At 47.4% G+C, this 26,836-nt stretch overlaps 1 protein-coding gene across 3 annotated transcripts in view; it reads left to right on the top strand.

The window, feature by feature from the left end:
* The first annotated feature begins 11,143 nt into the window (after window positions 1–11,143).
* The window catches only part of Cdh1 (cadherin 1), an 81,805-nt gene continuing 66,112 nt past the window's right edge, over window positions 11,144–26,836 (top strand). The window contains exons 1-4 of one of the 3 annotated variants that reach the window (XM_052166122.1): window positions 11,144–11,275; window positions 14,060–14,192; window positions 22,739–22,855; window positions 23,604–23,736. In XM_052166122.1, the coding sequence (XP_052022082.1) occupies window positions 14,181–14,192; window positions 22,739–22,855; window positions 23,604–23,736 (262 nt within the window). In that variant the 5' untranslated portion in view covers window positions 11,144–11,275; window positions 14,060–14,180. The remainder of the gene's footprint in view (window positions 11,276–14,059; window positions 14,193–22,738; window positions 22,856–23,603; window positions 23,737–26,836) is intronic. The other 2 variants (XM_052166124.1, XM_052166123.1) reach the window with 2 other exon arrangements.

The following is a 26,836-nucleotide window of genomic DNA, read 5'->3' as shown; positions in this document are numbered from 1 at the left end:
TTATCTGCAAAAGAAAAAAAAAGTTTTTCTTTTATATCTTTTGGTCAGCCTGTGACTAAGTTCTGTCGACTGAAGAGTCTATGTCTGTGGAATGTCTGTGGAAACTTCTACGGAAACTGGTTCCTAAACCATCCCTAGCAGGCACAGGCCCGATGGATGTCTAAAAGAGCAGAGACTGGTAAAACTGAGGAATGCTGGCCTGTTCTAGAAAGGTGGAGTTCCCTCTGGTCAGAGCTCCTATTCCAAGGTCAGCCTCAGCTTGCTACCATTTGAAGCTTCTACAGAGAAGGTGCTAGAAGGACTGCCTCCTCTGGACTCCCAGGAGCCCACTAAGGTTTGAGGGCACCCTCATTTTCTCTTAGAGGGTCACACTTCTCCCACTTGCCAGCCATTAAGAATGCCTCTGCCAGCCGGGCGGTGGTGGTGCACGCCTGTAATCCCAGCACTCTGGGAGGCAGAGGCAGGCAGATTTCTGAGTTCAAGGCCAGTCTGGTCTACAGAGTGAGTTCCAGGACAGCCAGGGCTATAGAGAAACCCTGTCTCAAAAAAACCAAATCCAAAAAACCAAAAAAACCAAACCAAACCAAACAAACGAACAAAAAACCAAGAATGCCTCTGCCATACCCGTCAGCCACTAGGACTCTCTGCACAGTTTCATGGAGGTGAGCATACCGGAGTGAGCCCTCCAAAACCAGGAGCCAAAATAAATCCTCCTTGGATTTGTCCAAGATGACTCCCAGAGGTGGTCCAACAACTTGGTCTTACCCAATCAGAATCTTCCAGATACCCCTCTGGCCATAAGGGATTGGGGTACCTATCAGCCGAGAGCCTAGGCTCTTGTTTTGGGAATTTTGGTCCCTTGATGTCTTCTGGGAGGATATGCAAGCTCCATGAGGCTGCACCATTGCTTAAAATCTTGCCATTAGGAAGTAGCATGGTGGTACGCACCTGTAATCTCTAGACTCAAGTGTTGTGGGCTGGAGGACCAGGAGTCTATAACCAGCCTAGGCTAAGTAGGAACTCGTCAGCCAGCCTGGCCTATATGAAATCCTATTTCAAAACAACAATAAATCATTACTGTCTGCTTCCTGACTGCAGAGGCAATAAAACCAGCCTGCTTTTGCTGGTCTTGGCACCATCTTGTCCCTGCCTGCCACCATACCTTCCATATCATGATGGATTTTATCCTTTCAAAGTAACATATACTTCTAAGAAACAAAAAGAACTAACATCTGGGCTAGGCTTGGTGGTGTATACCCAGCACTTGTGAAGCAGAGGCAGGAGAATGCCTGTGAGTTTGAGGTCAGCCTGGTCTACATAGTGAGTTCCAGGACAGCCAGAAGTAAATAGAGAGATCTGGTCTCAAACAAACAAAAAAATCAAACCAACTCCCAACCGCACCCCTCCCAATGAAGAAGAAATAGCAGAGCAAACACAGCTAAAATAAAGTTCCATTTAAAAATAATAATAATACATCTTACAACGGGGACTGAGTTGTAGCTTCATGGTGGAGCACTCGTTTAGTTTGTATGAGGTCCTAGGTTCCATCCCAGGAATTAACAAACAAACTGATACTCCCTATTGTTTTCAGGACACAGGGAATCTGCAGACCATACCTGTATTCAGTTCCTACCTTCCCCTCTGGTGTCTTCTCTTCTTCAGGAGTCCTAGTATCTGAAGTTTTCCCTGAAAGTGGGGTTCTTTGGCCTTTCTAAGAAAACTCTAGTTCACTCATTTTTATGGTTTGTTTTTTTTTTTAAAGACAGGGTTTCCTAGCCTAGGTTGTACTCCAACTCCTTATATAGCTAAGGACGATCTTGAAATCCTGGTTCTTTTTCCTCTGTCTACCAACACCTGGATTACATCTGTGCACTGCAATGCCTGTTTTATGCAGCGTGGGGCTAGAACCCAAGGCAAGCATTCTTTAGAGCTGCACTACCCTGGGCAGGCTTCATCAGTTCAGACCCCTATCACTTCCACTGCCAAGTCTTCCCTGGGCCTCCAGGTTACACCTTGTGGTTAGTCATTCATCACTCATTCCTTCAGCTGGTACCGAATCCTGACAGTGAATAAGGCTGTCCTGGTGGCTGACACCTAACCAGAATCACGAACATGCCTCTTGCCTGCCCAAATACTGTGTGGAATGTTTTCATATTGGTTAGTAAACAGGGGCTTCCTCTGGTCCATCAAGGCTTTTTCATTTTCCTGCCAACCAAAAGGGGGTGGGGGTGGGGGAGCCAGACACAGCAGGTGGTTGGAGCCCAACCCCACTACCCCACTAACCCAGTGCTAATTCCTGGTCATTAGTGGCTAGGAGCCCGGCTCTGCCAGTTGTTAAATGTTGGCATTACCATCCTGCTTATTGTTTTTCTGGATTCTCTCCTTCCCTTCCCTTCCCTTCCCTTCCCTTCCCTTCCCTTCCCTTCCCTTCCCTCCCCTCCCCTCCCCTCCCCTCCCCTCCCCTCACCCCTCCCCTCCTCTTTCCTTCCCTTCCCTCCCCTCCCCTTTCCTCCCCTTCCCTTCCCCCCCTTCCCTCCCCTCCCCTTCCCTCCCCTCCCCTTCCCTCCCCTTCCCTTCCCTCCCTTCCCCTTCCCTTCCCCCCCTCCCCTTCCCTCCCCTCCCCTTCCCTTCCCTCCCCTCCCCTTCTCTTCCCTCCCCTTTCCTCCCCTTCCCTCCCCTTCCCTCCCCTTCACTTCCCTTTCCTTTCCTCCCCTTCCCTCCCCCCCTTCCCTCCCCTCCCCTTCCCTTCCCTTCCCTCCCCTTCTCTTCCCTTCCCTCCCCTTCCCTCCCCTTCCCTTCCCTCCCCTTCCCTCCCCTTCCCTTCCCTCCCCTTCACTTCCCTTTCCTTTCCTCCCCTTCCCTCCCCCCTTCCCTCCCCTCCTCTTCCCTTCCCTTCCCTCCCCTTCCCTTTCCTTTCGTTTTTTTTTTTTTTGTTGTTGTTGTTGTTGTTTTGAGACAGGGTTTCTCTGTTCTGGAACTCACTCTGTAGACTAGGCTGCCTCCCAAGTGCCTGAATTAAAAGTTCCACCAACTGGCTTTTTTCCTTTTCTTTCCTTTTTAAAAGTAAAGGCACAAGCTGGGCGGTGGTGGTGCACGCCTGTAATCCCAGAACTCTGGGAGGCAGAGGCAGGCAGATTTCTGAGTTCGAGGCCAGCCTGGTCTACAGAGTGAGTTCCAGGACAGCCAGGGCTATACAGAGAAACCCTGTCTCGAAAAAATCAAATCCAAAAAACCAAAAAAAAAAAAAAAAAAAGTAAAGGCACATTTTAAATCCCAGCACTGAGGAAGCAGAAGTAGGTGGATCTCTGAGAGTTCAAGTCTAGCCTGGTCTACATAGCAAGTTCCAAGCGAGTCAGGGCTATATATTGAGACCTTTTCTCAAACAAAAACAAAAAAACAAAACCGTAAAAGGGCTGGGTGAGTTCCAGGACAGCCAGGGCTACACAGAGAAACCCTGTCTCTGGTGGGTGTGTGGGGGGGGGGAGGACTGTGTGTGTGTGTGTGTGTGTGTGTGTTTGCCATGTGAGAGCAGGCGCCTGTTGAGTGAGGCCAGAAGAGGATGTCTGATCCCCTAGAGCTGGAGTCTCAGAGGTTTTGAGCTGACTAGCTGTGGGTGCTGGGAAATGAACTTTGCTCTCTCTCTCCCAGAAGTGCAGGAAGTAACTCTTAGCCACTGAGCCATCTCAACAGCCCCTTGCCCTGGATTCTAAGTCCCTAGTTTCCTTGTCTGTGAGCTCCAGCAGACCAAAGCTCCTTGCAGACAGAAACACCCCTTCCTTGTCAGCTCTGCTTCGTGCAGGCTGGTGTGGTGGCTCAGTGAATGTTTATTGACCGATGGATGGACTGACTGAACAAATGACGCCATTGGACAAGACCGGCCTCTTCCCCTGAGTCTGGACTCTGGAACCTTCCCAGACGGCCTTGGACACCTTGTTCTTTGGCCTTATTGTATGGCTCTAGTTTCTCAGCCCCTACAGGAAGTTTCTGTCACCTGCTTTAGTCTGCCTCCAACCTAGCCAGCTCCACCCTGCCTCCTATAAAATGTGGAAAAAAACGAGCCTGGGGTGGAGGCGCATGCCTTTAATCCCAGCACTTGGGAGGCAGAGGCAGGCAGATTTTATCCACTGCCCTATGGGTATTTTTTTCTACTGGTATTTGGCACAGTGTCTGGCCCATTATGTCTTACACAGTGCCTGACCCACTATGTCTTACCCCACTTTGTCCACTACTGGCCATGGAAAATCTTACCATCTCTCAGTTTCCCTAAGAGGAAAGAGAACCACTGCTTTCCCCTGAAGCTTTCCCTAATACAAGTAGATCAGTTTGCAACCTGGTGCCTGCCTTGGCCTCTCAAGTGCCTGGCTTGCAATTTTTAATCATCATGTATTATTCAGATCATTTATATTTTGTTCTATAACTGTAATTATTCCTCCTGTGCTTTATCTGGAGATCGAGCAGAAAATTGAAAATCAATGGGCAGACCCATAAATTTCACTCAATTGAGAACTAACTCCAGGCCCCTGTGAGAAAAAGAACTCTATACAGCCTCCAGGGTCAAGAAATCCAAAGTTATTTGTGCTTGACAGTGTTGCCTATAATCCTAGCTACTGGGAAGGCTGAGGTAGGAGGTTCACTGATTCAAGATCATTTTGGGCTATGGTGCAAGGTCAAGGTCATGCTGAAAATGTTATGAGACTCTATTTCAAAATTATAAGAGAAAAGAGATGCCAGTTTGGCCATGGCATATGCTTTTAATCCCAGCACTTAGGAGACTGAGATGGGCGGATCTCAGAGTTCAAGGCCAGCCAGGTCTACAGAGCAAGTTCTAGCACAGCCAGGGCCACACAGAAAAATGCTGCCTCAACCATCCTCCACTGAAAAGAAAGAGAAAAAACGGCCAGAGAGCTCCAGGGGTGTTTCTCAGTTGGCAGAGTTCTCATGAAGCAAGGACAACATCTTTTTTTTTTTTAAGATTTATTTAGTTATTATATGTGAGTACACTGTAGCTATCTTCAGACACTCCAGAAGAGGGAGTCAGATCTCATTATGGATGGTTGTGAGCCACCATGTGGGTGCTGGGATTTGAACTTAGGACCTTCGGAAGAGCAGTCAGTGCTCTTAACTGCTGAGCTATCTCTCCAGCCCCAAGGACAAAGTCTTGAGGTCCATCCCATGCACAGAATATCCAGTGTACATGTGGTAGCTCCCCAGCCTTAGGAGGTTGGGAAGAAAAGAATCGGAAGCTCAGGGTTATCCCAGATCAGATCAGCCTGGGATACAGGAGACCTTAAAGTGGAAACTTACTGCTTCCTTGGAAAGTTAGTTAGATTGTCTTTTACTGGGGCAAACACGTGAAGGAATGTTTCACTAAAGTGGACACAGGTGTGAAAGGCTAAGGCCGACTCGTGAAAGAACGTTTTTACTGACACAGACACAGGAGAGAGGATGTCCTGCTAAAGCAGGCACATGGAAGGACACGTGATGAAGGACCCTTCGCTAACGCGTATTGGTCCGCCTTGCATTGCGTACTTGAGCTGCATTCTGCAGAGAGAAACCAAAAACACTTCTGGTGGTGTGCTGCAGTTTGTTGCTGCTTCCAAGGGCTGATTGGATGCACGTGCTGAGGCAAGGCACGTGGAGGACACGTGCTGTCTGGAGGGTGTAACTAGGACTCCAGGGACAGTGACCGAGGCTGAGCTCGGCTTGCTTATAAAGCTGGCTGGGCGACGCCTGTAGGTCTGGTGGCTTTGCTGATGTGCCTTTCCCTGAGAGAAGCACCGCTGAGAACTTCTGGCATTCCTCCTGGTCCCTCCTGCTGACTTGAGCCCGAGGCCTGGCTGCCTCTTGAGGTCTCTTCACTGCTGTTGCTAACCCGACGCTACCGAACTGGGCTGCTGGCGTATCCATGAAGTGTTCATGAGTGGATTCAGCTGCCGCTGCCTGCTAACCTGTGAACTGAACTGATTTCCAGACAACACAGATGGGAGTTGCTCCAAAGAACCTTTCTAAAGAGGTCCACTCCCCACCCCATCCTTTCTTTTCCACTACCTCTGGTGGATTGTGAGCTAAAGAAAGGGAGCACTTGGGAAGCAGAGGCAGGCAGATTTCTGAGTTCGAGGCCAGCCTGGTCTACACAGTGAGTTCCAGGACAGCCAGGCCTACACAGAGAAACCCTGTCTCGAAAAAAACAAAACAAAACAAAAAACAAAACAAAACAAAAAGCAAAGCAATCTTGGCATGGTAGCACACATCTGTAATCCTACCATTTAGGAGATTGAGGCAGGAAAAGCTGAAGTTCAGGGCCAGCCTCATCTACATGGTGTGTTTTAGACCAGCCTAGGCTACCTGGAATCCTAAATCAAACAAAGCAAAAAGAAAGGTTGTTTGTCCCCCAACACACACGTGTGTACACACACACACACACACACACACACACACAGGGGGAGGGGAGGGGAGGGGAGGGGAGGGAGAGGGGAGGGAGAGGGGGAGGGGAAAGGGAGGGAGAGGGAGAGAGGTCCCAGCCCTTCCCTTGGTATCTGATTCTCTCTAGCCAGGCTGAAATTGTCAAGGAGCTATTTTCATTGGCGGCCAAACTTCCTGAAAGCTTTCCCTTGGGAGGGGCTTTGTCTCTTTTCTCTGCGGGAGTGGGGGGGTGGTCTGACCTTGGCCTGCTTCCCAGGCTCTGAGAAGGGAGATCTTCCTCTTTTGCTTGGAGGTGACACAGGCTGCTGCAGAACTCAGGGCTGTAACAGTTATTCTCAGTCTCCATCAGCCTTTTTCAGGACACTAAGACCAAAGCTATTTGTACAGTGGGAGAGACCTACCACCCCTTGTCAGGAGGGCTGACTCTCTAGGCTGGAGAGGACCTGCTATCTGTGGACTTGGCTCAGGGAAAGCCCTGGCCACTGAGTAGTGTGCATCGAGGAAATGATGATAGTTAATGTTTACTTAGCATTTCCTGTCTGCCATGTTTACTTAGGTTACCTCACCTAGGTTTTGTTTTTGTTTTTTTCTTGTGTTTTTATTTTTGTTTTTCTCTTTGAGACAGGGTCTCTCTCTACACAGCCCTGGTTATCTTAGAATTCACTATTTAGTTGAGGCTGGCCTCAAATTTCCAGGAATCCACCTGGCTCTGCCTCTGCCTCTTGAGGGCTGGGATTAAAGGGAAGTGACACTAAGCCCAGCACCTCACCTGATTCTTAAAGCTACTCAACCATGTAGGTGCTTTAATTATTTTCCTTGGAAAGATGAAAGAACTGGGAGTCCAGTGAGAGGCCTAGTTGTTTATTTGGTTTTTTTTTTTTCAGTGCTAGGTTTGAACCCATGACCTTAGCCTTCGAGGAAAGCACAATACCACAGAGCTCAATCCCCAGTGAGAGTTGAAATGGCTTTGTTTAAAAGCGGTGTGTGCTGTCAGGCACATGTCTGTCATCCCAGCATTCAGCAGCCTGAGATACGAGGACTGGCTTCAAATTCAATCTATATAGAGCAAGACTCCATTTCAGAAAACAGAAAAGCAGAGCAAGGGGACTGGAGGGTGGCTTCGCAGTTAAGAGCACTTACTGCTCTTGCCAGGGATGTGGGTTCAGTTCCCAGCACCCACATGCCTGCCTATGTGGCACCAGGCACACCATGCACAAATATACATGCAGGCAAAGTACTCAATGCAATACAATTAAAATATAATGAAAATAATAATAAAAATAAAAATAGAGCCAGGCAGTGGTGGCCCATGCCTGTAATCCCAGCACTCTGGGAGGCAGAGGCAGGTAGATTTCTAAGTTCAAGGCCAGCCTGGTCTACAGAGTGAGTTCCAGGACAGCCAGGGCTACACAGAGAAACCCTGTCTCAAAAAAACCAAAATCCAAAAAAAAAAATTAATAAATAAAAATAGCGCATAAAATAAAAATAAATAATCCTTTAAAGACAAAGCAAGGAAGGCAGCCAGGTGTGGTGTCATACACATTTAATCCCAGCGCTTGGGAAGCAGAGACAGCTGGATATCTGGGCTGGAGAGATGGCTCAACGGTTAAGAGCACTGACTGCTCTTCCAGAGGTCCTGAGTTCAATCCCCAGCAACCACATGGAGGCTCACAACCATCAATAGTGGGATCCGATGCCCTCTTCTGAAGACAGCTACAGTGTGCTCATGAGGGAGAAGGGGGGGTGTTATCTCTATGTGTCTAAGGCCCATGTGGTGACCCTATAGCAATTTCCAAGTCACCCAAGACTACATAGTAGGCGTGGATACAGAGGTGGCTTAACAATTAAGAGCCCTGGGTGTTCTTCCAGAAGACCCAGGTTCAATTTCCAGTACCTACAGGGCAGTTCTTAATGGTAGGTAACTCCAGTTTCAGGGGATCTGACCCCCTCACGTAGACACACATGCAGGCAAAACACCAACACACAATAAATAAATAATTAAAATGAAACAAATGAATACTCTTCCCCCGAACAACAAACAAACAAACAAACCAAAACACTCAAACCACTAGTAGGCAGCCAGGAGGAGACTGGAATTCCACACAGGGAAGGCTAGAGCAGAGACCTCAAAGCCAACCCTCGTGACAGTGACGGCACTTTCTCCAACATGGCCATCCCTCCTCCAACAAGGCTACACCTCCTAATAATGTCACTCCTCATGGGCCAAGCCTTCAAACACATAAATCTATGGAGCCAAACCTAGTTAGACCCGAGCTGACAGGTACCACATCTGGGTTGGGGACTGTGTGCTGGATTGGTCTTGGAGCTGCACTGCCCAGCCTCAAGGCTATCTCCGTCTTGATACTGTGATCTGTGGCTCAGTTGCTTTCTCTGTAAAATGGGAAGAAAAACCTCTGCTCTGTAGGAAAGCAGCAAGAAGAACTGTCCCCACTGTCCCTGGGGCCATCCTCCTTTGTGGTTACTCTCCCAGCCCCCACCATACTGGAAGCTCCTTCCTTGGTGGACAACGCAGCAAAGCAAACAAAAACTCAAGTGGAAAAAGGCTTCCATCTGGACTTGCAACCTTTCCAAGGAGACTAATAACAGTACTTTAGCCTCTTGCCACTTGCCTGCCTCCTTCTCTTGGCTACCTTAGGACTGGAGTTTCAGCCAGGGCAACAGACTGTTTCTTGGTAAATTAAGCAAGGTTTAGAGTCAGTGGTGCAGGCCTGTAACCACAGCTACCCAGAAATCCAAGACAGGAGAATTATAGGTTTATGACCAGCCTAAGCTACAGAATAAGTTGAAGGCCAACTTGAGCAACTAAGTGAGCCCTGCCTCAAACTAAAAAGGGAAGGGTTGGGGATATAGCTCAGTAGGCACAATGATTGTTTACCATGCAAAAGGCCCTGGGTTCAGTCACCAGTATCATAGATGGGGTATAAGAATGCACATCTGTAGTCTCAGCACGGGGAAGGTAAAGGCAGGAGATTCAGAAGTTCATGATCATTCTCCGTTTCACAGTGAGCTGGAGGCCAGCCTGGGGTACTTGAGACCCTATCTCAAAAAATAACAACAATCAAAACATAAAAAATAAACCAGGCTGCCTGGCAGTGGTGGTGCACGTCTGTAATCCCAGCACTCTGGGAGGCAGAAACAGGCAGATTTCTGAGTTCGAGGCCAGACTGGTCTATAGAGTGAGCTCCAGGACAGCCAGGGCTATACAGAGAAATCCTGTCTCGGAAAAAAACAAATAAACAATAAATGAATAAATAAATAAACCAGGCAACGGTGGTGCATGCCTTTCATCCCTGCACTCAGGAGGCTGAGGTAGGTGAATGTGAGTTCAAGGACAGCCTTGGTCTTCAGAGTCAGTTCCAGGATAGCCAAGGCTGCACAAAGAAATCTTCTCTCAAAACAAACAGATAGATAGTAAGTGGCATATCTATGTACATATTTTTTAATTAATAAAGGACTGGAGAAGATGGTTCAGTGGTTAGGAGAACCTCTGCTCTTGTGGTGGACCTGAGTTTGGTTCCCAGCACCCACACTGGGCAGCTCATAACACCTGTAACTGCAGTACTAGGGGATCCTTTACAAGTGTCTATACACATGTACACATATAAGTAATTAAAAATAAATAGGCCGAGTGTGGTGGTGCATACCTTTAATCTCAGCACTTAAGAGGCAGAGGCAAGCAGATCTGAGTTTGAGGCCAGCCTGATGTACAAGAGTGAGTTCCAGGACACCCCAGGGCTACACAGAGAAACCCTGTAAAACAAACAAACAACAACAACAAAACATAAAAATAAAATGTTAAAGGGGGTAGAGTGCTTACCTAGTATATCTAAGGCTCTGGGTTCAGGAAGAAGGGGGAAATATCCTCACCTTAGCCTTAAGAGTATGACATGGGGAGGAAGACTCTGGAGTGGCAAACTGGCTTAGTGGGAGCCTGATGACCCGAGTTTAAGCCTCCAAATCCTTATTGAATGGCTTCTCCACTGACATAATAAATCAAATTGAGTTGAATTTTTAGTAAAAAGGGAAGTTTATTGGGGCAACTGTCTGGAGGGTTCACAGTAGTCGGGGTCAGTGAAGTCACCAGGCTGGGCAGGGGCTTCTTAAAGAAGAGTGTGGGGGGGGGGGGAGAGTTGTTACCTGATAGTGAGGTACTGTGGTTATAGCCATATTTGGTGAGTTTAGGGCCCTGTGGGTGGGTCTTAGGTCCAGTAGTCATGTTAGAATCTAGAACTAGAAGTTGGCTTTGTCAAGTGTTTTCTATAGGCTTTTGCAAGTGAAGGCTCCTAGTCAGAAGAGAAGATCTTGCCTTTGTCCCTAAACCTCTAGCTAACATTCCTGACCTCTCTGGTTATAGGGGTGTAGACTCAAGTCTGACTACTTCCTGCTGAGACTGGAGGTTGAAGGGTTGGGATGTCAGGAGTAGGCAGGGTTGTAGGCATGAGGATATAGGGGTGCAGGAGCATTTGATGAGTGGCCAGTATAGAGACCTTGCGGATACATTCCTGTGGGAAGCAGAAGAGGCAAGGTGCTAGGAGAAAAATAGATTATAACCACAGGCCCTATGAATGAGGCTAGGCATGTGTGGTGGTTTGAATATGGCCCAGGGAGTGGCCTTGTTGGAGTAGGTGTGGCCTTGTTAGAGGAAGTGTGTCATTGTGGGGGTGGGCTTTGAGACCTTCCTCCTAGCTTTCTAGAAACCAGACTTCTCTTGTTTGCCCTCAGAACAAGATGTAGAAGAACTCTCAGCTCCTCCTGCACCATGCCTGCCCGGATACAACCATGCTTCCTGCCTTGATGATAATGGACTGAACCAAACCTCTGAACTTGTAAGGTATACGCAATTACATGGTTGTTCTTTATAAAAGTTGCCTAGGTCATGGTGTCTGTTCACAGCAGTGGAAGCCTTAACTAAGACATCATGTGAAGGGCAAAGACTGTCAGAGTGGAACACAGATGTGCCCTGGTTGTGTTGGTGGAGTTCTTCAATTTGTAAAGAGACCTGCTATTAGTTTTGACCGGGCCAGTGTCATTGATAGTAATAGTACTCTTCTTCCATAAGCATGCAGGTGCCTCCCTTGTCTTCCTTGAGGAGGTCCAGTGTTCTCTGGTTCTACACGGCTGCCTGGGGCCTAGCTGCTTTGGACCCAGCAGATTTCAAGGAAACACCTAACCTTGGCAGGATGTACATATTAGGGGCAGAAGGTAAAGCTGAGTTTGGGAAGAAAAAAAATTCCCCCATGTGTTGTACACTTGCAACTTTTAGACCCATGGGTTTCAAGACCAGGGAAAGGGGAAGAGGCAGGTAGGGAAACAGACTGTTGATTAGCAACTGGAGGCCATCTGACTTGTGGATTGGAGTATGGAACCCACACTGTAGAAAAAGCAATAGACTTGAGAACCTTTGTGTCATAGTAGAGGCTTGGGAAATGATTTTGAGTTAAAAGCATGAACATCCTTTAGTATAACTACAAACAAGGAAAGGGGCTTCTTTATCCAGAAGACTAGATACATCCGGAAGACTAGATGTGTATAAATTTAGCACAATGAGAAGCATTTTTAAGTCTATACTTAGAAGACAACCAAAGGAAACTTAAAATCTTGCTTGCGGCTATGATATTAAGAGAACTCCATTTATCAATGTCAAGACTCTAAGCTTTGAAGTCTTAGTACAGCAGTAACATAGGGAGGGGAAGACATCGGAAGCAGTTTATTCCCCTTGTATACCTTAAATCACTTATCACCATTTAAGCTTTTTATTTTTTATCCTTCAACTTTCATTAACTTGCATTTAGCAACCTTAAAACACCTTCTTAGACAGAAACCACTTTCTTAGATCCTCACAACTTGATCTTCTGATATCCTCAGACCTTACATAAACTTTACACCTTTTTTTTTTAACGAATGACACTAGTATTTATTCTAATAAGTAAATCACTTCAATTTAGGGATTTAAAGATAGGCCTTAATTCAGAGATAACACGGCTACATGGGACTGGTGGCTATCCTGTTGAACACAATGTAGATGGAGAGCAGTCACTAAGCACTTCCAAGCGCAGAGAGAAAGAAGCCTGGGTCTTGATCAGTCCATTCCTACCTCAGTCCATCCCTCGCCTGGAGTCTATCAGAGAATGTTTTCGAAGATGCCTACAAGAAGGTGGGGGAAGGTCCTACACTAATACGTGTCTTTTATTTATTTCTTTATTTACTTATTTTGGTTTTTTGAGACAGGGTTTTTCTGTGTAGCCCTGGCTGTCCTGGAACTCACTCTGTAGACCAGGCCAGCCTCGAACTCAAACTCAGAAATCCACCTGCCTCTGCCTCCACTGCTGGGATACATCTTGATTATTGAATATACCTTATTTATCAGATATTTGCTGTTACTTATCTACATTTTTAGCAGCTTGGTGTTCAGCAATTAGCAAAGGCTTAAGTAGTTAAATTAGTTTTTGCTAATTTGATGGATCTTTATAATCTTAAAGTATATTTTAGATTAGGGTTGAATCACCTATACATTATGTTGTAGCAAATATAATTTTAGATTTTTATTGTCATCATATAAAATTCCATATCTATTTAAAGTATTTTAGAGTTGGGCGGTGGTGGTGCGCGCCTGTAATCCCAGTACTCTGGGAGGCAGAGGCAGGCGGATTTCTGAGTTTGAGGCTAGCCTGGTCTACAGAGTGAGTTCCAGGACAGCCAGGGCTACACAGAGAAACCCTGTCTTGAAAAACCAAAAAAGAAAAAAAAGTGTTTTAGACCCTGAAGACACAGAGGTGCAGTGTTGGCATGTTACATATGGCAGAAAGAGAGAGTTGTCGCCCCAAAGTTGTTCTCTGTCCTCCACACTAGCACTGTGGTGCTCAGCACTTGTGCTTGCTTGCACATGCACACACACAATAAATATGTAACATTTTCGTTTTGTTTTGAAAGACTCTGAACCAGTCACCCCGGGCTCACCTTTCAGCTAATCCACCTTTGCGTGTCTGACAGTTAATTGTAAATGTCAACTTGAGAAGAATCAAATAGGTGGGAAAACATTATCCCTGAGTGGATATGTGAGGGTGTTTCTGGAAAATATTGGTGGTTGAATCAGTGGGCCGAATAAAGACAGGCCACCAGGGCTGAAGAGATGGGTCACAGTACTGGCTGCTTTTGTAGAGGACTCAGGTTCAATCCCAGCACCCTCATGGTGGCTTGTAACTGGCTGTAACTCCAGTTCCAGGAGATCTGACACTTTCTGGACTCCTAGGACAATGCATGGGTACAGTGCATAGACATACAAGCAGACAAAACACCCATACATTTAATTTTTTTTTTGTTTTTTGAGACAGGGTTTCTTTGTGTAGCCCTGGCTGTCCTAGAACGCACTCTGTAGACCAGGCTGACCTCGAACTCAGAAATCTGCCTGCCTCTGCCTCCCAAGTGCTGGGATTAAAGGCATGCGCCTCTACCACCCAGCTAAAATTAAAAATTAAACAAAACAAAACAAAACCAGAAGATCATCACATGTGGTTGGGCAGTGTAATACAGTCTGGGTTTTTTGTTTGTTTGTTTGTTTGTTTTGGGGTTGGTTTTTGTTTTTTGTTTTTGTTTTTGTTTTGTCAATTTGACACAGCTGGAGTTGTCTGGGAAAAGGAACCTGAATGGAGAAAATGGCTCTATCAGATTGCCTGTAATCCAAGACCAGCCTTTGCTCTGTTCCTGCCTTCAAGTTCCTGCCATTGAGTCAGCCCTTGATGAGGAAACCTGTAAGCCAAACAAATCTTCTCTTCTCCAAGACGCTTCTGGTCATGGGGTTTTATCATAGCACACTGAGACGGGTAACATCTAATCTGCGGAGGGTCCTCACAAGATAAAGGGTGGAAGACAGGTGCACTAGCTCTCATTGGAAGCCTAGATGTAGGGCTGGAGAGGTAGCTCAGCAGTTATGAGCACCGACTGCTCTTCCAGAGGTCCTGAGTTCAAATCCCAGCAACCACATGGTGGCTCACAACCATCTGTAATGAGATTGGATGCCGTCTTCTGGTGTGTCTGAAAACAGCTACCATGTACTTATATATAATAAAAATAAATCTTAAAAAATAAAAAATAAAAAAGGAAGCCAGGATGTTCTTCTCTGCCCTTGGTGATCAGAACTTTTTTTTTTTTTTTTTTTTTTTGGATTTGGTTTTTCTCGAGACAGGGTTTCTCTGTGTAGTCCTGGCTGTCCTGGAAATTACTCTGTAGACCAGGCTGGCCTCAAACTCAGAAATCTGCCTGCCTCTGCCTCCCAAGTGCTGGGATTACAGGCGTGCGCCACCATGCCTGGCTCAGAACTCTTTTTAAAACAATTTTTAAAAGTTCGTCTCTCTCATATGTTACATCCTGACCACGTTTCCACTCCCTCCCCTGGTAATCAGAACTCTCGGTTCTCCTGCTTTGGGACCCCAGGACTTGTATTAGGCTCTTCTCTCTAGTTTCCCTGGCCTTTGGGTGGAAACAGACCTGTGATGGCAACTGCGGATGTGCTGTTGATCCTGTTCTTTGGATCTAGTGGTCAAGTCATTTAGAACTCTCTACCTCTCTATGGTTGTCTGCTATCAAGTTTGTAATATGGATGGCAAAGACCTAGATGAGGACAACTGAGGTCATGTGTATCGACTACAGCAGGCTGCCCTAAATGGAAGCTGTGCTTTCATTAACTGCTATAATGCAATTACTAGTTTCTAGCACAATGCCTGACACATACTTTGCATCCTGAGTTGTGGTGGTTGTTGTTGTTTGAGACAGGATTTTCCCACGGAGCTCTGACTGTCCAGAATTTGTTCTGTAGACCAGGCTGGTCTCGAACTCAGAGATTTACCTGCTTTGGCTTCCCCGGTGCTGCCACCACCTGGCTGCATACTGTGTGTATTTAATAAATAAATGGATGAATGTACTTGCCCATAGCCCCTACATAAAAACAGGGCCATATTCGGCTTATCTCTGCATCTGTTCCCAGTGTTGAGAAGAACACTGTGCACACCGGGCACACCGGAATACTTAATAAATGCTTGTTGTCTGACTCAGAGAGATAATGGGGCTGAGCTGGAGAATCATCGTCCTCAGGGCTACAAACCGCAGTGATTAGAACTTGGTAATGGAGGATCAGCTGACACCAGCTGAATTTTAGCTTCTGAGGAGAGAATAGCCAGAGGACATTTTACTTTGGGCCATTATGCTATGGGAAGGGCCCAGCCTCTGGAGTGTTGTTTTATTTTGTTTTAATGGTTGTTTACTCGTGTGTCCATGCATGCCATTGCACAAGCAGAGGAGTCAGTTTTCTCCTTCTGCCTTGTGGGTTCAAGGGATCAAACTCAGGCTGTCGGATTTGGCAGCAAGAACCTTTACCTGTTAAGCCATCTCACTGAACCCAAACATATTTTTGCTTAAAAATTTGACCCTGGTTTGGCCCAGTGGTGTATGGTTTTATCTCCAGCAATCCTTTGGGGGGCATGGTAGGGAGTCAAAGAGTAGCCTTGATAGCTACTCTTTGTTGTTGTGTGTAGCTTTTTGCCACCCTGCCTAAGCTCTGGGAAGGGACCTCAATACCAGTCCCCACCCAACTTCCCTTGAATCCATGGATAAAAGACATACACAGTTCTTCCTTTTCTTTCTTTCTTTTAAATTATTTATTTATTTTTATTTCATGTGCATTGGTGTTTTGCCTGCATGTATGTCTGAGTGTGAGGGTGCCAAATTATGGAGTTACAGACAGTTGCGGGCCACCAATGTAGTTGATTGGAATTGAACCCAGGACCTCTAGAAGAGCAGTCTGTGCTCTTAACCGCTGAGCCATCTCTCCAGCACCCAGTTGTTCCTTTTCAACTCGCCTTCTTGGCACAATTGCTGGGCGTTACTATCTAACACTGGGAAAAGTGTACCCTTCACAATATTCTCACCTCTGCTCCTCCCACCTTCACTAAACTTTAGTTGCTATGATACATCCAGTCCCTGCTAAACATCCCTGACCACCTACTTGTAAGGGTGGCCTTTGTTGCCGTTCCTCCCAAGATCTCGCATGGCTGCTTGGTTCTCCCCTCTCCAAAGCATGGCAAACTCTCCTCTCCTCCCTTGTGTCTCTTTTTCCTCTAGGGATCGGAAGTCCCACCCATTCCTTATGACCAGTAATTGGCTCATGGCTTTCCTTACAGACAGATCAAGAACCAGGTGGGGAACAGGACCTTAGCATCAGAACCATCCCTACAGCTAGACTTGTTAAAATTGTCAAGGTCTGAATTTATTGAGAGATCGGAAATAAAAAAAGTGAAAACAATTGAGGAAGACACCTGACATACCAACTTCTGGGCTCCACATGGACACAAGTGCACTTGCAACTGAATACACACTGCACACACATATACCTTAAAAAAGTGCATCTGCCGGGCGGTGGTGGCGCACGCCTGTAATCCCAGCACTCTGGGAGGCAGAGGCAGGAGGATTTCTGAGTTCGAGGCCAGCCTGGTCTACAGAGTGAGTTCAGGACAGCCAGGGCTACACAGAGAAACCCTATCTTGGGGAAAAAAAGAAAAAGAAAACGTGCATCTGGACCATTGAGGTGCCCCAGCAGGTAAAGGTAGCTGCCTCCAAGCCTAATGACAGAGCTCAATCCTCAGGATCCACTGGTTAGAAAGAGAGAATCTACTTTCCTAATCTGACCTCTACACACTCCAGTCACATCATGGCACTTCCCCTCAAATAGATCGAGGATAGAGAGATAGGTAGATAGATAGACTTTAGAGTATAATAAAAATCAAATCCAGGCAGGCAATGGGGGTGCATGCTTTAATCCCAGCACTTGGGAGGCAGAGGCAGGCGGATTTCTGAGTTTGAGGCCAGCCTGGTCTACAGAGTGAGTTCCAGGACAGCCAGGGCTACACAGAGAAACCCTGTCTCAAAAAAACAAAAAACAAAACAACAACAACAACAAAAAAAAAACAAAAAAATTCAAATCCAAAAAAGAAGAGAAATGATAAAGTAAAATTTAAAATTGTATCTGAAAGCTGGGGGTCAAGGCATGCCTTTAATCGTAGAGGCAGAGGCAAAGGCGGAGGCAGAGGCAGAGGTGGAGGCAGAGGCCTCTGTTAATTTGAGGCCAGCCTGGTCTACAGAGTGAGTTCCAGGACAGCCAGGGCTATACAGAGAAGCCCTGTCTTGAAAAAACCAAATCCAATAAATAAATAAATAAATAAATAAAAATAAAATAAGATGCATGTACGGTGAGTAAAGTCACTCAAGCCTATAATTCTAGAACTTGGGAGGATTGCCTGAGTCAGAGACAGGAGGATTGCCCTGCAAGTTTGAGACCAGCTTGGGCTACAGCACCAGTTCCAGGACAATATGTGCAAGCAGGGTGTAGTGTGCACACTGTATTAAGCAATTTAGAGGTAATTTCAATAAGGAGACTGGATTGTTCCTTCCCTGTCTCTCTCTTTGACATGCTCTCTCTGTAGCCATGGCTGCCCTGGAGCTGTCTATATAAACCAGGCTGGCCTAACACACAGGGATCTGCCTGCTTCTGCAGCCGGAGTGCTAGGATTAAGATTGTGCACACCTGTGGAACCTTCAGAGTTTTTGCAGTTCTGAGGCTGGGTCCCAGATTGCTCAGGAGGTTAATCTTTAGTGTCCTAGATGACCTGTAGGGCGTCCAGGAAATGATCCTCACTGTGCAATTGAGAAGCCTACATCTTATGAGCCTCTGAAGACAGGATTGCCATGAATCTGGGAGTGGGGCCCCGCGGTTAATCTTCCCAGAAAGATTTCAAGGGCACTTTTCCCCTTTGGTCCCGGAAGTTCCCCAGGATCCTAACTCCTAGATTTACATTTTTTTCTCCTCCCATGTTGATAAGTTATTAAGTGCAACCACAGGTCATCCCTGCAGCCAGTCCAACACCGGGTCTTGCCTGAGCCTTTCCTTCTTTTGAAAAGAGCAAGTTTAGCACCCCCCACCCTCTTTAAAATGTAAATGACCCTGAGAAGCTCTAAAAGATTAGCTGGATTGTGTGAAAGTTTTTCCCAGGCCACAGATAGCCTAAGAGGCTTTTTTAGTGAGGAAAAGTGGAGCTGGAGAGGAAAAGTCTGGAGCTGGAGAGGTTCCCAGGGTGCTCACGTGCGTTTTTCCATAGACTGCTTTTCCCTAGACTGTTGCTTGCTGGGCACTGTTGCATGACTAGCCTGGTCTGGTGGTTCAAGCCTGTAACCTTTGGTTGATACTGAGGCAGGATAGTCACAAGTTCAAAGCCTGCCCGGGCTGTACAGAGTGAGTTTAAGGCTAGCCTGGCAACTAGTGGAGATCTTGTCTCAAAAAGAGAAAGTACAAAGAGGGCTGGGGATATGGCTATGCATAGCCTGTGTCCTGGGTTCCATTTCTATTAACAACAACAAAAGTGTTACAGAGTATGAAGGAGGACCTTCTGAGGGACCAGGATGCACAGTTCAATATGGAGAGTGCTTATCTAGCATTCCCAGCGCCCTGGGTTGGCTTCCCACCCATTCCTATCAACTTGGGAAGTCTGGTGTGGAGGAGACACACACCTGAAATCCCAGTCCTTGGGAACAGAGGACAGGCGGGTCAGAAGTTTTTGCTTATCCTTTTTTATTTTTATTTTTATTTTTTATTTTATTATTATTATTATTATTTTTGATTTGGTTTTTTGAGACAGGGTTTCTCTGTGTAGCCCTGGCTGTCCTGGAACTCACTCTGTCGACTAGGCTGGCCTCAAACTCAGAGATCTGCCTGCCTCTGCCTCCCAAGTGCTGGGATCAAAGGCGTGTGCCACCACTGCCCAGCTATACTTACCTTTTTACCTACATAGTTAGCATGAGGCCATCCTGGGCTGGAAACCCTATCTCACTCCCCCTCCCACCACCACCACTCAAGAACCTCTGTACGTAATGCTATCAATACCACCCTTTTATGGATTAATAAATGCAGACTGGGGGAGAGCCTATAATTCAATTCCCACAGCATATCCTCTACATACTGGCTCAGTGAGTCTTCATACTGAAGTTTTATGCCCGTTTGACAGAAGGGTAAACTGAGGGAGGTCACTGCTGCACAGAGCCCCAACTGTATAGGGAGCCCTTTGTGTTTTCTTCTTGGCTTGCATAGCCAGGTTGGGGCAGTCAGTGACCCTTTCTGACCTTCTCCAGAGGACTTGAGAAATCTGAAGAGTGCATCAAGCCTGAAAATTGCATCAGAGCCGACCTGCATTGCTGCCCTTAATTGTTGTCTAAAATCCTTTTTATTGAATTATCACCGAGTAATGGAAGACTCAATGAAGAGTCATCGCGGAGTTCAGAAAGCAAAGTCCCAACGCCTCCCCGCACCCAGCAATGATATAAAATATGGATTTTTATGTAACTGGGAGGAAAAGCAAAATAAACGACGAGGCTGCCCCGTGGGGGAGAAAACGCCTCTTTCTTTCTTTCCATTATCTTTTTCAGGGCATGATCTGGGCAGGAGCTTCAGTGGGAAAGGAAATACCAGAGCCTTCTCCCTCGGAGCCGCCTGGTGGGCCAAGAAGCAGAAATCCAAAAGGCTGCTGCTTGTGTGTGCTTGAAAAGCATTAAAATGGAGGGGTCAGCCTGCGGGGAAGGCTGGCGGGATCAGTGCGGGTTATGAGGGCTAGAGATCGCTCCTCTCTGGATGAGGCCGTGCTCATCTATAGAGCTCTCTGGGGGCTCAGGTTCACCATTAGCACTATGGGAAAAACTATGGGTCAGATAGGGCTGGGCCTTTCAAAGGCACAACCTCCGCACCTTAGTAATTGCTTTGGCTTTGGTACAGATGGGGACTTGCCCAGCCATCACACAGCTAGTGACTGGCAAGAACATTATTTTGTAGTTTTTGGTTGCTTGTTGAGATTCTCACAGCTCAAATCCAGTATGTAGCCCAGGAGGATGGCTTTGAAGCTATGATTTTTCCTGCCTGCATGTAATCCCTATGTGACTATTACACATAGGCACCACCATACCTGGCTTACACAGTGCTGAGGGTGGTACCCAGGGCCTCATGTATAGCACTCGACAAATTGAGCCACATCCCCAATCTCCGTTTTGCCAAGGCTGGACCAACAGGATTGAGAGGTGCTTTGTTTTCATGAATCCAAGCAGACAGGGAAACTGATCTAATGTTTGTCTATTTTATTTTTGATGCTAAAATTATGTATCAGGGACAGAATTCTCAGGTGCCAATGGCTGTGCTATGTCTATGGCACTAAAAGTCTCAATCACTGGAGCAGGAGAGCTTGAGTCCTGGTCTTTCCTTTAACACTGATTTGCTACGTGATATCAAGTTGTAGGTAAAAAAACAAAACAAAAACATTTGAGTGACATCTCTTTCATATCGGCATTAAAAACAAAAACAAACAGCCGGGCGGTAGTGGCGCACATCTGTAATCCCAGCACTCTGGGAGGCAGAGGCAGGCAGATTTCTGAGTTCGAGGCCAGCCTGGTCTACAGAGTAAGTTCCAGGGCAGCCAGGGCTATACAAAAACAAAAAAGCAAAACAAAAAACAAAAACAAATGATGGGAGAGGGCTGGGGAGATGGCTCAGTGGTTGAGAGCACTGACTGCACTTCCAAAGGAACCAGGTTCAAATCCCAGCACCCCCATGATAGTTCACAACCGGCTGTTAATTCCAGTTTCAGAGACCTGACATCCTTACACCAATGCACATAAACAAAATAATTAAAAAAAATAAAACAAAACAACTGATGAGGGCTGGAGAGATGGCTCAGTGGTTGATAGTATTGGCTGCTCTTCCAAAGGATTCAGGTTCAATTCCAAGCACCCACATGGTAGTTTACAGTTGTCTGTAATTCCAGTTCTAGGAGATCTGACACCCTCACATAGACATACATGGAGGAATAACACCAATGTAAATAAATATTTTAAAATTAAAAAACAACAAAACAAAAAAACCCAACGGATATGAGATACACATTGCACTCCCAGCATTTAGGATGCTCATGCGAGGGGATTCTAAGGTCAAAGCCAGTCTGGGCTACTTAGGAAGAACTTGTCTTAAAAAACAGATAAACATGAGCCAGGTGTAGTGGTGCCTGCCTTTAATGTGTTTAAGGTGCCTTTGGGGGCAGGTGTTGGATCTCTGTGAGTTTGAGGCCAGACTGGTCTACAGGACATCCAGGGCTACATAGACTCTCAAACAAACAAACAAACAAACAAACAAACAATAACCAGACAAAGGGTTGGGTAGTGGCTTAGGAGTTAAGAGGACTTGCTCTTTTTCCAGGGGCCAGAGTTCAGTTTCCACCCTGAGCAGCTCAAAGTGTCTAATTCTTATTCCAGGGGATTCTAATCCATTGGCTCCCCCCCTGGCTCACTAACCTCCTGAGAACTGAAGTTAAGAGAACAGATTTTAGTGGGGCAGCAAGGTAGTGGCTACCTGTAGCTCCATCCCAGAAGTGAGGCGGCTGGGACCGACAAAAGTGAGTTCAAAGCCATACTGGGCTACATAGCAAGACAATGTCGCAAAAGGGAGGGGGACAAGTGTTACAAAATTAGATGATTAGCCTGGTCTGGCGCCCCACTTGTGCAATCCCAGCATTTGGGAGGCTGAAACAGGAGGATGGCCGAGGCTAAGATAATTCCAGGCTCACTTGGACTGGAAAACAAACAAAAAATGCTACCAAACAAAATAAAATCGCCGGAGAGATAGCTCAGTGTAGGCCGATGACAGCAATTCAATCCCAAGACCCTCTTGGTGGAAGTCAGAACCGACTCTTGTAGGCTGTTATCTCCACTCTCGGTGTGTGGCACATGCGTTTGCAAGCGCGCGCGCGCGCGCAGACACACACACACACACACACACACACACACACACACACACACACACACACACACACACTACAATGTCATTTAAAATCCTTAAGACAATGTCAACCAAACCAACTAAACAAAATAAAAAGATAGGAAACAAAACAGAACCCAAGATGAAGAGTAAAGTCCTCTTTGTAATTCCAAGTCTCAGTGGGACACGGCACAGCTAGGCTAGGATACGAACGAATCTTGGAAGAGGAAGCGAGGAAGTCTCTCCTAAGGCCGGCCCCATGCCACCAACTACAGACAGGGGTGGAGGAAGTTGAGGGCGGTGCGGTTCCTTGGCTGCCACCTGCAGGTGCGTTCCCAGCCAATCAGCGGCGCCGGGGGCGGTGCCTGCGGGCTCACCTGGCGGCCGCAGCCTCTGCCCTGCTCACTGGCGTGGGAGCCTCGGCGCACTACCGGGTTCTAAGGAACTTCTGCTCGACTCCAGCCAGGCCTAACCCGGCCCTGCCCGACCGCACCCGAGCTCAGGGTTTGCTCGGCGTCCGCCCGGCCAGCCATGGGAGCCCGGTGCCGCAACTTCTCCGTGCTCCTGCTCCTGCTGCAGGTATGTGGAAGGGTCCCATGACCTGCTTCACTGTGTGTCTGCCTGCTGCGGTCCCGCTTCCCTTCTTCCAAGAAAGTTGGGGTCCAGAGGGTCAGATCGCCCTGGACGCTGCGCGATGCGGGGGCTGAGTGCTGTGGAGTGGGTGGGAGGTCCAGGCGAGCGCGGAGTGGCCGCCTCTCGCGCAGGTTCCCAGGAAGGGGCGCGCCACGCTGCCGGCTCCCGGGACCCCGAGTTGAGCAGGGTCCTTGTTTGAGACCGACAGAGGAGGCGTGGAGCAGGATGGGGACCTGCCCGTAGAAGGTGGGGGACAGAAGTAGCGCGGACGATCCGAGATCAGGAAAGGGATTTTAGAATAATAAAAGCACCTGCCCTGTAAGGGAGGGACCGTAGATTGAGGACGGGTTCTCTGGGGTATGAGAGAGGAGTCCGGGTGCGCTTTGGGACCGTTCGCGGGCTAAGGAAAGTGGTGTCCGGAAGAGTAAAGACGTCTCCAGTGAGATGCAAATGGAGCTAGGAGAGGAAGGTGGACTAGGTTGCCAGGTGGTGGCCCCAGATGTCCCCTCCCCCAAAGGCACTTGGAACTTGGCGGCTGGTTTCGGGGTGAGAGGATCGCGTCCTTGTCTGCCCCGAGGGGGATCCTCCCACAAATCCCGGCGCCCTAGGCGAGGGAAGGGTTACTCTTGGTTTCGGTGTGGGCTGCTGGGAACCCCCTCAAGTCTCCAGTTTGCTTACCTTCCCTCCATCCCAGGTCTCCTCACGGCTTTGCCAGAAGTTGGAGCCGGAGCCGGAGCCTGAGCCCTGCAGTCCCGGCTTCAGTTCCGAGGTCTACACTTTCGTAGTGCCGGAGACGCACCTGGAGAAAGGCCACGTCCTGGGCAGAGGTAAGGGAACTCCGCTGGTGTTACTCGGCTGAGTGGGGTCGGGTAGGGAAGGCGCCAAGAAATTGTGCTACTCTGCCTCGAGTAGGATGGAATGGGCAAAACTTTGCCTTGGGATTTACGCAGATTTGGGAGTCTATTTATCGATTGTGGTTGATCTGCTATTTATACAGGGCAGATATGGGCCAAGGGTATTTAGAGGTCATCGGTATTTCTCCAACAGATTACTGGAGCCGGGTCTATCTTTTTAGACCGCCAAACCTGCTGGGTAGGGCCAGTTGGACTGTCTTTGCATTTAATGGTGAGCAATTGGAGGTTCATAGAGTGACTTCACAGGGTCAGCTGGGCAGGCATTTGAACCGGGATCAGACTCCCAGGATTTAGGCATAGTCACTGAGGAACCGGCTCGGTATTGCTTTCCCAAGGAATAGTTTTATTTTTTTTTTATTTTAAGAAAAAAAAAGAGAGAAAAGGTAGCTCTAATTCATACATTCAAGACCTCAATATATATTCAGGTCTTATTGCGATAATCTAGAATTTTCTTTGTTTAACTGTTGGGCATGGCTGGGAGCAAGGCAAGAGGACCAGTTCTTTGTTTGTGTGTTTTTTGTTGTTGTTGTTTTAACTGTTTTCCCTAATTTCCAGGTGCTTCTTTTGCACCAAAATGACCTCTTCCTGTCTAATGAGGAGTTTGGTTGATCCCAAAAGTATAATAAAGAAAAAGGAATAATTTTAAAAGGTGAAGTCCCACCCAATCCCTTTCTGGCAATACTTTGACCAAGCTTGTTCTTCCAGCCGTAAGCCACCTGAAAAATCGGCAGCAATCGTGATGGTGCTGAAAATTTTGCTGTGAGCTTTGGAAGTTGGGCCCAGGTTTGGTGGCTGCATTTTACAGAGAAAGAGCAGCTCAGCTGATTAGTCTTACTTGCTTTTCTGAGGCCTGACTGCTTTTGGGGAGCTTTTTACGGGTCCAGAAAGGCTGCAGCCCTGTGGCCCTGGGGTTGGAGTGGTCGGGGATCCTTCAGCCAGTCTCCACTTGATTCCTGCCCAGGGAATAATGTGAGCCTCTGGTAGGTTGCCGAGAGAGCATTTCGGGATGGCCTTCAGTGGCATGGGATGGGCGAGTGAGGGATGGAGTGGCCAAGCGTGTTTGGAAATAGGAATGCTTATGTCTTAGGGATCCCAGTGCAAGTGCTGGTGGCTTGATACTACATAGTTAGGACAGTCTTTGTTAGCAGTTCTGAGGATGAAACCTACAGCCTGTTATGTTAGTCCGGCGCTTGCCACCAGTGTATTGTATTTTGTTTGTTTGTTTTCGAGACAGGGTTTCTCTGTATAGCCCTGGCTGTTCTGGAACTCACTCTGTAGACTAGGCTGGCCTCGAACTCAGAAATCCACCTGCCTCTGCCTCCCAAGTGCTGGGATCAGAGACGTGCACCCACCATCGCCCAGCCAATGTATCGTATTGGTTGGGTTTGTTTGTTTGTTTGTTTTTGAGATAGGATCTCCCTTGTGACTTGGGCTTGTCAGAAATGCACAATTTGATTCTCCTGCTTCAGACTCTGGAGTGCCGGGATTACAGGGTCACCTTGACCCTGACCTGGCTTCAATTTACACCTCTAGCCTTAGTGTCTAATCACTCACACCTCTGAGTATCGGTGACAAGATCACTTAAAACTGATAGTACCACCTGTTCACTCTTGCCTCATTTACCTAACGTAAAAATGAGAACTTCTGGAGGGTGGACACAATTCCAGTCCTCACGGAACTCAGGAGCCTGAAGCACCTACGGCTGGTCCTCTTCCTGGTTTCCTTTTCTCTCGAAGAGAGGGAAGACAAAAACAGGTGAGAGTGAAAGCGGGCCCTGCTGCTGGGTGTGGTGGTTCACCTTTGACCGCCACTCCGGAAGTGAAGTGTGTGAGCTCTGGCGGTTCACACCTGTGACCAGCTCTTGCGAGGCTGAGGCAAGAGGATTGCTAAAAGTTGTAGGTTTGAGGTCAGCCCGGTCTGTGTAGTAAGTTACAGACTAACCTGGGCTACAGAGTGAGATGAGACCTTTTCTAAAAAAAAAAAAAAAGAAAGAAAAGAAAGAAAGAAAGGGAGGAAGGAAAGAGAGAAAGAGGGTTGAAAGAAGGGCGGGATATGTGTGTGTTTGGGGAAAGCACAGTCCATTGTGAAACTGAGGACAGGTCTTGAGGTGGGGTTAGCTGCTGAGAGTGTCTGGCTGGCAATGATGGAGACAGAACATTCCTCGTGGGAGGTAGAGAGCCCTTCCCCACTGAGAGCACGCCCAGTGGGAAGTGGGGGGGGGCACCTCCCAGTTGTTTAGGTAGGAGAATAAACCACCATAGGGCATCCCACAAGCTCCCCATGACTGGTTCCAGTTCCCTCTATGTCTGTGGCTCCTCTACTACTCACAAGAGGTCTGATTGCACCAGTGGAGTGTGGACTTGCTCTAGAGCTGAGGTATCTTTCCAGAAACCACACAGTTGCACCGCAGAAACTGCTTTGTGTAAAAGAATTGCCTTCACTGGGCAGTGGTGGTGCCGGCCTTTAATCCCAGCGCTTGGGAGGCAGAGGCAGGCGGATTTCTGAGTTAGAGGCCAGCCTGGTCTACAGAGTGAGTTCCAGGACAGCCAGGACTATACAGAGAAACCCTGTTTTGAAAAACAAACAAACAAACAAAGCCTTTATTTAGGTAGAGACACTCTCTTTGGACCTCCTGGGGAAACTGAGGATTGTGGCACTGGCTCCGGGCTCCACCATGCAGGTTCCTGAGAATCTGACACTGGTGCTAAAAGGTCAAATAGACTTTGATATGCTTTGTTCGTATGCCCTGTGAACTCGCCTGTAGATTCTCTGGTTCTAAAATGCAAAATATTCAAAACCCAACCCCCTCCACTATCTAACTAAGCATATTCTTTAGTTAGGTTGATTTGTTTGTCTGTCCCGTTTTTTGTTGTTTGTTTTTGAGACAAGAGCTTGCTGTGCACCCTTAGCTGGCTTGGAATTCACTCTTGTAGACCAGGCTGCTCTTGAACTCTGAGTCTGCTTCCTGAATGCTGGGCAGACACCAGTTCTGGGTGTTTTGTTTCTATTTCCT

This window comes from Apodemus sylvaticus, chromosome 21 (assembly GCF_947179515.1).
Source record: "Apodemus sylvaticus chromosome 21, mApoSyl1.1, whole genome shotgun sequence".
NCBI lineage: Eukaryota > Metazoa > Chordata > Mammalia > Rodentia > Muridae > Apodemus > Apodemus sylvaticus.
The sequence above is the reverse complement of the archived record's forward strand: the minus strand, read 5'-3'. Positions and strand labels throughout refer to the sequence as shown.